The sequence below is a fragment of the Cryptomeria japonica genome, chromosome 5, assembly GCF_030272615.1.
Source record: "Cryptomeria japonica chromosome 5, Sugi_1.0, whole genome shotgun sequence".
Lineage (NCBI taxonomy): Eukaryota > Viridiplantae > Streptophyta > Pinopsida > Cupressales > Cupressaceae > Cryptomeria > Cryptomeria japonica.
In genome coordinates, this window is record NC_081409.1 from 70,586,695 (window position 1) to 70,598,593 (window position 11,899).

The window sequence follows — 11,899 nt, forward strand, 5'->3', positions numbered from 1 at the left end:
TTGTGTTTCTCCTTGACTATCTCATTGACCCTACCTAACATAAGACTTACTATTTTGTGTTTTCTATGAAAGATCTTCCTATCTGCAACTTCAAGTGTCATGTCCATCTCCTCTGGAGTAATAGAAACACAAATAGATAACAATTTCTGAATCTTTATATGCTTGTCCTCTTCTATTGCTAATAGTCTTCTAGCATCTAAAATGTCATATAATTGTGCCGGTATTTGGTTTTCAATTTCTAACAAGGCTTTCTGAATTTTGCCTATCCCTAAGGCATCTGCCTTAGTTATCTAATGAGCTTCCCGCCGGTGCAGGAGCAACCTTCTCTACTGGTTGAGTAACTAGTGTATTTCCATATGTTGATTGTTCTTCTATCTTCTTGACCCATCTCTGGGTATGGTCTTGCCAGATTTCATTAACCTTCTCTTTTCCTTTCTCATTTGATCCATTATTACCAACCAATGGATTTCTTCTTCTACAGAACTTAGCAATATGTCCAACCTCATTGCATGCATAACATGTAACATTTTTCTTTTGAATTTCTTTGCTAAAAATGGTATAATTGCTTGACCTGCACTGATTAGCCATATGTCCAAATTTTCCACATGCATAACATTTAACATTCATTCTGCAATCTTCTATCTTATGACCATACTTATTGCATTTAAAACATTGACCAAGAGCAGAATCAGGGTTCTGATTTTCTCTATTTCTACATTGCCTAGCCATGTGACCAAATTTATTACAAACAAAGCATCTACCATTAAATTTATAAGCATTGAGCTGCCTTAACGGTGCCTTATGGTTTTGATCTTCATTTGCAGTACCAGAACTTCGTCCTTGTTCAAATCCAAGTCCACTAGAGTCTCCATTCTGCCTTTGTCTCCCCAATAACTCATCTACCTATGCTGAACTAACCTTGAATTTTTCTTTATACTCACTTGCAATAGTCAGATCATCTCTCAAAATTATTATTTGTCTCTCAAGATCTTGTTCATTATTCTGGGATTGTACTGAATTAGTTCTCAACATATCATTTCATGAACCAACCTTCCACATTCTTCAAATTTATTTTTTAGAGATACAACAAGATTTTCTTCCCTTTTCTTCTAGCCCTCAATCTCTTTAGACATCCTTATAGCTATATCTTGCATTTCATTCCTCATAACCATGTTCTCCTAACTCAACTCCAGACACCTCTCATTAAGTGCATCTTTCTCTTCATTATCCTTATTTTGCAAAAGTTCCTTCCTCCTAGCCTGAACATATGACAATCTCTCTTGTAGGACATGAATGAATTCCTGAGTAGAATTCAATTCATCTTGTAACTTCAAGTTCTTCAACCTTTCAATATCATAATCTTCAAGTGCTACCTAAAGTTGCTTCTCCAAACTCATATCCATGGATTGCAAATTCAGGATCTTCCTCAAGCTATTAAACTTCCTCTGAGGCACAAGGCTTTGATACCAATTGTTGGAATCCAAGAACACTGAGAGTGGGGGGGGGGGCAAAATTAGTGCTCTACCAAAATGATCAATTTTAACCTTATTAAAACATGCATTCACCAACCGATATACCAATACATATAGAATTGAAAGAAGTAAATCAACCAATAAGCCAATCACACAAATGAATACATTAACACACAAAATTATACATGGAAAACCTCAAAGAGGAAAAACCACCATGGGATTTGTGACCCACAATAGCAATGCACTACCTATATGAAGAGATATTACAAAATATAGGGGCCTGCACTTGTAGGAAGGCTTACATCCTAGAGCACACTGCTCAATCACAAAAGGAGCCTCACTAAGTATATACAAATCCAGACTACAATATGAAGAAATGATTGAACTGCAATGATAGCATCTTCTATACCTGAATACAGTTTCGGTTAAGCTCTGTCTGTTCTAGTCTAAAACCCTAAACCCTTACCGGAATACTCTCTTACATAAATTTCCTCACATACACGATCTCTCTTATATATTTCACATCTTCATTACATCCCATAACCTTACATATTCATAGCCTTTCCTATACATCCATATTATAAAATGATCTAATAAACTGACCTATATACCCCTTTACAATTCATCATGCCTTATGTCAGCTTACAAAGATAATTACAATATGAATATACATGTCGATTCAATAACATAAACACATGAATACCAAAAAATTTGTTGATGCCGGATCTCCCAAATGATGTTGGCCTCTAATACTTATAACCTGAATATAAACCATGTCGGCCTGCATTGCCGGTACCCAAAGAATTCCTTCAAACTTGCCAGTGCTGGTGTCGGTGCTGGTGAAGTGTCTGCTAGTATACTACGAAACCAAAATATGAAGTCGGAACATGTTGCCATGTTTCCATCAATGACAACATATTGAAACCAACCAATTAAGTGTCAATTGCCAATATATATATATACACACACACACAGAGACACACACACATATATATATACATACATACATATATATATATATATATACATATACATATATATATATATATATATGTATATGTATATGTATATATATATACATACATACATACATACATACATATATGTATGTATGCATGTGTGTATGGTTATATGTATATGCATATGCATATGTATATATATGTATATGCATATGTATATGTATATGTATATATACTTGTGTATATGTATGTACATGTACATGTATATATATGTGTATATATATGTATATATGTATGTACATGTATATGTATGTATATATCTATATATATATATATGTATACATGTATATGTATGTATGTATATACATGTATATGTATATATATATGCATGTACATGTATATAAATATACATACACATATACATGTATATACATATATATGTATATATGTATATGTATGTATATATCTATATATATATATGTATACATATATATGTATGTATGTATATACATGTATATGTATATATATATGCATGTACATGTATATAAATATACATACACATATACATGTATATGTGTATGTATATTTATATACATGTACATACATACATACATACATACATACATACATACATACATACACGCACACATACATATGATTACATTCATATGTGTTTATATAAATCAACATCTACACCAATTTTCTTCTTATAAGTGTACTCTTATCTAAACAATATGCAATTATTATAAACACAAATTTATCTGAGGAATTTATAACATTTATAGTGCAAGTGTCTCTTGGTATCAAACAACTCTCTAAGATAAAAATACATTTTTTCATAGTCACAAAATTTAGACTCAAGAATCTATTTAGTAATTCAAATCTTAGTATAATAATCATTTAAATGATTGAGACTTTACAGTTCAACACTTCACAACATTAAAATCAATTAAATGAATTATTAGTGTGTGAGTGTGCATGTATGTGCGCTCATATCATTGGTGGCCCAATTTTCTTATATAATCTACCTTCCTCTTTCTAGTGACTCTCTCTCTCTCAATGTTAGAGGGCAAAAAGATGATCTCCCACATCCATTTCATTATACTAAAAGAGTAGTTAGTTTGATAATAATTTAAAACATAAGTATATATCATTTAAAATGTAATGCATAGTATTTATTTTTATTTTTATGAATAATTAAATTGTATAATATTATCAACCATATTATATCTACGTAACATGATTGATTCATAAACATATCCTTAATTGATCACAATTCAAGTTTTTAGGCCTAGAATTGAAATGCACAACAAAAATAACATAGTCTAGAGGGTTTTGAAAAACATGATATAACACCTTCCATCTAACCTATTAATAAAAAGTTTTCTTAGCAATATTTTCTTCTCAAACCCACATGGCTAATAAATAGATCAATCATGGGGAGGATTTTCACTTTTTTAGGTGTTCTCCTTTCCTTTCAATCTTTTCTTCTCAAATACACTTGGCTAGAAACAAATCAATTAAGGGGAGGTTTTTCTCTTTGTAGGAATTCTCCCTTTCTTTCAATCTTCTTCTACTATTCTATGGAAAGTTGTGCTTTCATTTATTGAGATAATTACACTAGATTGGGTTGGAAAACTCCTTTCCCTTGTTGGGAAATTTCAAGTTTATTCCAAATTGTTTTCTACCACTCACATATACTACTCTTCTTATTGGTTGCTATCCAAAGCTTCTTATTAGATGATAGAATATCTACTCAAGTATTTTCTCTAGTAATTTAAGAATTAAGTTGTATTTTCATAATACTTTGGTAGGCTTGGCTTAATTAATACTTCTAAACATGGATTGACTTTGTTCGCCAAATGGATCATCTAGGCCTTGGAGTGAAATGAAGCCTAGATATAAGACTTGACATGACTTGTTTTTTTAATGCCATTATAATGATGATGGATCTTACAATGTGAATTAAACACTCTTTTGTTTCTAGAAAAAATTGGTATACTTGGGAGACAATTAAGCCATAGCTTATTTCTCATGGGAACTTGAGAACAACATTTCTTTCAACTAGCATTCTTTGTGGTGATATCTCGTGATCACTTTCTTGGATAGAACCTGTTAACATTATTTTGAGGTTGTCTGCGAGCGGAATTTTTCTATCTTTTGGTGGCCCCACCTCTTTTTGTTCTTCCCTCTCGCATGCATCAGGCGAGATAGTTGTCAGCTCGGTGGGGGTTCTGTTTGCTCGCTTTTCCTTTTAGCTTTGTAGTAGCACCGAGCTGCCATGTGCCATGGGTTCTCATGTAGCGGCATCTCTTCAGTCTCTCCGCCCACCGTTTTTGATTGTGACTCTCTTGTCATATGTTTGTGGAGCAGAGCATCATGGGACTAACAACTTCAGGAGCAGTTTGTTTGGTATGACATGCAGGCATGCAACAACATACAATGGAAAGGCATTGGAGTCCAAGTTGTTAGGGAGCCTAAGGCTCTATTTAGTTGAGTTTTTTCCTTGTAGTGGGGGTTCAAAAATTTTCAAAGAAAATAATTAAGTTTCTAAGTAGTAATTTCAGCCTTTGAAGCTATGACTGTATTTCTGAAGAAGGTCAATCAAATTGTGCCTATGGCCTTTGTGATGCTTCTCTTAGTATGCTTTGATAATTTTCTCTGTGCCTTTTATTAGAATTCTGATAACTTTGGGAATATATATATCTAAGACTTCGCCGATTAAACTATGTTTTGCACTTGTTATCTGGTTAATGCATGATAAATATTTCTTTTTGTTGCAAGGAAATTTAATTGTATCTTGGTTGGGCTTCTGAATCAGACTTGTAGATGGTTGAATGGGCTCAAAAATCATATGCATTTGGGTTTTTGTATGCTTATGTCTTCTTAAAATATGGTTTGGCGCATCACCTCGGTTGTTTAGTTTTACTATCTTAAGTGTTTCCTTCTTTCCCTTTCCTCAAGACAACAAAGAAGAGCCGGATTATCAATCCCGGAGATTATTTAGTGAACCCTATGCAAGTGGTCCCCCCTCACTGAATTTCCCATAAGGCTGTTTGTTTCCAAGGTAAAATTTAGAGTCAACAATTCTTTTTCTGGTATGCTTGGTGGGACATTAACTTCAAAATATTGTCTGAGCTGGTTTATGAGTCATAGGCCTGTCACCAGGAGTCAGACAACTTTAAATCCTCACCTTCTTTTTCTACCTTTGGTGACCGTTCATTCAGCCACAACTTCATCCTCACAGAGTTTTCCCACAATCATCCATGCTGCAATGGCATAGGTTCCCCTTAGGAATTTTGTGACCTGGGATAATGGTAGCCCTCTCATTCCACCAACTCCACCTATGGTTTGAGGAGCCATCCCCGTAGTTGCGCTCAAAGCCATACCCAAGTTTACAGGAGAATGTCAGAAAACTCCCAGGGAAAATTTGCAAGATGTAGCCATTATCTCTACTGTCCATGGGATTACTAAGAAGAATGTGGCCTTAAGACTGCTCGTAGCCTCTTTCAAAGGCAAAGAATTGGATTGGTTTAGGTTATTAGGCCCCAACACCATAGGAGATTGGGACCAATTGGGAGATCGTTTCTTTCAAAGATTCTTGGATAAGGCCAACAGGTCATCTTTGATGCACCAACTGATCACAATAAAGAGAGCTCCAAAGGAGGCAATAACTGATTTTAATTTGAGGTTTCAGCAAACCTAATAGAAGATACCTTTGTCGGCTTGCCCTCCGACAGACATGGCCTTTGTATTTTTTTTGAAAGCTTTCAACTCTGATATATCAGTGATGATTCAATCTTTAGGAGGCAATACTCTTCCACAAGCATTTGACATAGCAGTCCAAGTAGAGAATAACCTTATTGATGTCGAGAAGTTATCCCCTTGTTCCACAATGCCACTATTCCCTGAAATATCCACTCAGGTCTTAGAAGAGGCTACTCCCAGTACATCCATCTCGCAGTCCATGTATTCTTTTCCTGCTACCCAAACCTCCTCTCTGGTTGCTGAAGTAAGTGATATGAAAAATCTCTTAAGGTCCTTCTCAAATGAGATTGTAAACCTAAAAAGATCCCAGGTCTCACCCGCCAAGCCCCCTTTTCAACAAAATTTCCAAGGCAATCGACCTTGATAACATTATACTAATCACCGAGCTGATAAGCCTCCTCAACCGAATGGCCAAATAGTCCCAGTTCCAAATCCGTTGCAGGCTATTTACCTAGCCACTGGTAGGGAACTCATAGTGGGCCAAAATAACCTAGTGGATGAGACCAACTCTTGGTGTTTTCCGTGCAATAATGCTCATACTTCGAGAAATTGCCTGAGAGGGAATTTGCAGCAGAAGGTTGTACAACAAAGAAGTTCAGGCATAACGTTGGATGAGTCCGCATATATATCTCTGGATATGGATAATGCGACTTTTGTCACTCAGATGCAAGGAATGTCATTGCAGCAAGAAGCAGAGATCACCCTTGATCATGCACTTTTTTCATGGATGGAAGACGAGGATGTAGTGTTGACCAATGGTGCAATCGCCTCTAAAGATGGAGCCCCTCCTGTGCACTCAGATTACAACCTCTGCTCTAAAAGGCGTTTGATCGAGGAAAGTGCCAGCAGTTTGAGAGCAATGCCCATGGATAGAACCTCTGAACAACTAGTCGTCAACCCTACTTATCCGAGAAAAGATTTAATTCCTTATAAGCCTAAGGAGCCAAAGATTATAACACCTCAAGGGTTAGATGTGGTGGAACAATTGAAGAAGGCCTTGACTCATATCTCTCTGTGGGATCTCTTGAGCATTCTGGAGCAAAAGAACAGACTAAGAGAAGCCCTATCTCATGGCGGAGAAGATACAAGTATGATAGCTCCACCATCTCTTTGGACTAACGGAACGAATCTTCGACCTGTGGCCGGAAAAGCATGCTCTCTGACCGTATTGACAAATGAAGACTCGCCCCCTGCTGCCCACAGAATAGGTAAGCCTAAGCCAAATCCTTTCTACCTCACCCTTATAGTTGGGGATAAACTATTGCATAACTCTATGATAGATTCCAGAGCTAGCACCACCATCATGCCTAAGTAGATCGTCGAGGTATTAAACATCAGATACGAGATTTTGAATAGGGGAGTTATGCAGCTTGATGGGAACAAGGTTCAGATGGTAGGTCTTATTAAAATCCTTCCCCTGACATTGTTCGCATGTCCAAGCATTACGGTATCTCAAGAAGTAGTGGTCATCGACATCCCGCCTGTCTTTGGGCTCTGTCTTTCTTGAGACTTCACTGCTAAAATAGGAGGGTATATGTCCTTAGATTGGTCCCACCTCATCCTCCATACCCAACATGGTGCCAAGCTGAAGATTCTCGTAGAACCTCTCCATGTTGAACATATAGATGATCAGGCCTTGATCAATTTTGAGCCTACGCACACCTCCATATCAAATGATGAATGAAAAATGGTAGAGTTTTTAGAAGATGAGAAAGTAACTGGGAAAATTTCACCTGAGAAAGAAGTCTTCCTGAATGAGTTCATCGATTGAAACCATTTTTCTAATTACCATGCCACCAGTCTTGGTACTTACTGCATTTTTGATGAAGGTCAGGTTATCTTAAAACTAGTTAAAGATCCCTCTACCCAAGAAGATCTATCCTCTGAACTCTGGACCCTACATTTTGATGGTGCAAGATGCAAAGTAGGCTCAGACGTTGGGATTTGTTTTACTTCACCTTCAGGCGAGAAGATCCTAAATTCTTTTCGCTTGCAGTTCCAGTGTTCCAACAATGAAGCAGAGTACGAAGGACTAATTCAGGGCCTGATGTTGGCAGAGAAGATGGGTATAAAGAAATTGAAACTTTTGGGTGACTCAGAACTTGCTATTCATTAGATTCGAGGAATCTCCAAGGCAAAACATGTTAGTATGAGGTCTTACCGCCACAGAGCTTGGGCTCTAATCGAAAGCTTCAATGCTTTCAACATCCAAAGAATTCCCTACAAGGCAAACACATCCGCTGATCGAATGGCCACTATTGGGTCGTATTTTGAGTCCGCAGTATATTTGCTAATCAATCCCTAAGCAATTGGCATCATCGTATGACCAGCTGTCCCTGATAATGATACTCACTGGTGAGTTTTTGAGAATGATGAGCATATTGCTCTGTTCATTTAGAATTCAGGAGAATTTATAAACCAGTTACAGCCTAAGGTTAAAGAAGCTTACGAAGATCAAATTATACAGTTGAGGTCAAATAAGCTCCCTAATGGGTTAATCACCTTAGAAAACCTTTTCGACCACAACGATGCCAAAAGTGATAAGGGGAAGCTTATGGCTGACAAAGGAGACTATACCGACATGTCGGTAGGTCCTGGTAAGGTACTGAAAGTTGGAAAGGAGATTTCCACCCAAGACCGAAAGAAGTTGGCTCAATACTGTGAGAAATATGCGGGCGTGCTAGCATGGTCTTATGAGGATTTGAAGGGATACAATCCTAATATCATTCAGCATACCATCAAACTCATAGAAGGAGCCAAACTAGTCCGACAGAAGTAGAGACTCATTAATCCGAAAGTTGAGTCACTCATGGCACAAGAGCTAAGGAAGTTGATAGAATCAAGAATCGTCTATCCCATCAAACATAGTACGTGGGTATCCAATCTGGTCCCCGTGAGGAAGAAGAATGGAGATATCCAGCTATGCATGGATTTTAGGGACTTAAACCAAGCATCTTTAAAAGATCACTACCCTTTGCTTTCAATAGAATAGTTGTTAAGCACAGTGGCAGGATCAGAAATGTTCTCGATGTTGGATGGTTTCTCAGGTTACAATCAGGTTGTAAAAGGGGAAGACCAACATAAGACAACCTTTACAACCAAATGGGGAACGTTTGCCTATCAAAAGATGTCATTTGGATTGTCGAATGCTGGCACAACTTTTCAAAGGGTGATGGACCTAGCTTTCAAGGAGCTCATTAACAAAATCACCCTTATCTATTTGGATGACCTCACTGTGTTGTCAAAGTGCAAAGAAGACCATTTTGATCATTTAGAGCTGGTTTTCCAAAAGTGCTTAGAGTTTGGAATCTCTTTGAACCCGAAGAAATGTATTTTTAGTGTCCCGCAAAGCAAATTACTAGGGCATGTTGTATCAAAGGAAGGATTCTCCATCGATCTTGATTGGGTCAAGGCGATAAAATGGCTTCCCCTTCCTATAAATAAGAAGGGAGTCCAGTCTTTCCTAGGCAAGGTTAACTTTGTCAGCCGCTTTATTCCAGATTTTGCAGGAATGGTGAGGCCCATCACCCTAACGCTTAAGAAAGACATACATTTCAAATGAAATTTTGATGGAAAAGATGCCTTTGAGAAAATTAAAGAAGCTATTTGCTTAGCTCCTATACTATCCAACCTCGATATGGCTAAAGACTTCATTATGTATGTTTTCTCTAGCCCATACATCATCAATGTGGTCCTAACCTAGAAAGAGGCGGGGATAGGGAGAGAGCACCCTATTTGTTTCCACTCCAAGACTCTAAAGGAATATGAAGCAAAGTACAAATTTGTCAAAAAACAAGCTCTGGCTGTAGTCAAGAGCCTCAAGAAATTTAGGCATTTTATCGCTTGCAACAAGACCACAGTGTATGTCGCTCACCCTTCAGTCAAAGAGTATATCATGGAGGGTGACATCATTGAGAAGAGAGCGAATTGGATCACCAAAATCTTGGAGTATGATGTTGACATCAGACCTACCAAGATAGTCCACGACAAAGGTTTGTGTGAGTACTTAGACCAGGATCTCAGTCCCCAGGATCCCGAGATAGCCACAAATGAATCTGTCATGGCCATTTTAGAGCTAAGGGAGGCATGCCGGTTAGAGAAGTAGAGACATTTCATAAAGACAATAATTTTTTCCTGAGGGTCTCCCCCCCAAAAAAGGAGTTTCTATAGGTTACAGAATAGCGGTTTTCGATTGATAGCTGATGTCCTTTTTAAAAAGAATTTTGATGGAGTCCTACTCTGCTATGTGAATCAAAGCCAAGCTGACAACATTTTACATGAATTTCATCATGGTTCATCAGGAGGTCACTTTTCGACACTGACTACCATTATCAAAATCACACATGCCAGATATTTCTAGCCATCTATGTTTAAAGAGGCTCACACCATGGTGAGAACGTGCAAGGAATGCCAGTATTATACTGGCAGATGCAGGAAAGCGGTGATGCCACTTCAACCCATAGTGGTGGAGGAACCTTTTGCACAATGGGGACTCGACTTCATAGGGATGATCAATCCCCCAAGCTTGTTTGGACACAAGTGGATCTTGACCACTACCGATTACTTCACTTGATGGTCCGAGGCCGTCCCCTTAAAAAAATCATCCGAGTCCAAAATCTTAGCTTTCCTGGGAGATCTAGTATGCCATTATGGTCCCCCAAAGACCATAATTTTAGATAACATGCGCGCGTTCATGGGCTCACAACTCACCCAGTTCACCCTCAGCAAAGGTATTTATCTAAAGACCTCCTCAAACTATTATCCACAAGGAAACGTACTCATGGAGTCTACCAACAAGAATCTTATCAGACTCATCAAGCAGATAGGCTCAGAACACAAAAGGGATTGGCATCACCATCTGAGGAGTGCACTATGGTCAGACTGGATAACACCAAAGCAGGTTTTAAAAACCTCCCCATATAAGCTAGTTTACGGGAAGGACACATTGTTCCCCGTATCCTTGGAGATACCAGCCTTGCAACTTCTTAAGTCTTTTGAGATAGCGGAGAATCGCCCCATGGACGTGAGGTTCACTGCAATTATGGAACTGGAGGAAGCAAGGGAAGCTGCGTTTGCCTCTCTCCAGACACATCAACAAACCATAAAAAGGTGGTTTGACAACAAAAAAAGTTCTGCCCCGCAATTCCAACAAGGCGAATTGGTTCTAAAGTTCAATGAAAGGGCTGCCAAACCCGGTTAGCATGCTAAATTCGATGGGCTATGGGAGGGCCCTTTCCGTATAGTGAGTTGCTAAGGTTATAATGCTTTCAATCTTGAAGATATGTAGGGAGATCTTCTTGCGATCTCGGTTAACGGGTTCCACTTAAAACCTTTTCATTAAGCTTAGTGCCTTTGATGTACATAATGTAATTAGTGCTCTCGTGTGTGCTTTTATTTTATTGCTTTCTCTTTGGGTAAGTTGCCAACTCAAATATGCCATTATTAAGGAAAAGAAAGAGATGCTCAAATATGCCATTATTAAAAAAAAGAAAGAGATGCTCAAATATGCCATTATTAAAGAAAAAGAAAGATTATCATATTTTGAATATGTCTATAGAAATTTACAAAGTATAGAGAAAGGCCTCCGGCCACATTTGTCAAAATCAAAATGAGAGAAGTCGAGGCTATCTCTAAGAAAGAAGCAGAGCAAGAAGAATGGAGGCTATGTCACAGAAGAATCATCTTCGTCTTCTTGGTCCC

The 11,899-nt window shown here is 37.9% G+C and overlaps 1 protein-coding gene across 1 annotated transcript; it reads left to right on the forward strand.

Annotated features, from left to right (window-relative positions):
• Nucleotides 1-10,979: 10,979 nt before the first annotated feature.
• LOC131875715 (uncharacterized) lies at nucleotides 10,980-11,399 on the forward strand. The gene has a single exon (XM_059220342.1). The coding sequence runs from the start codon at nucleotides 10,980-10,982 to the stop codon at nucleotides 11,397-11,399; it is 420 nt and encodes a 139-aa protein (XP_059076325.1).
• Nucleotides 11,400-11,899: the final 500 nt, after the last annotated feature.

Coding starts and splice junctions, on each gene's coding strand:
- LOC131875715 (XM_059220342.1), top strand. CDS start 10,980: ATGGAGTCTACCAACAAGAATCTTATCAGACTCATCAAGCAGATAGGC.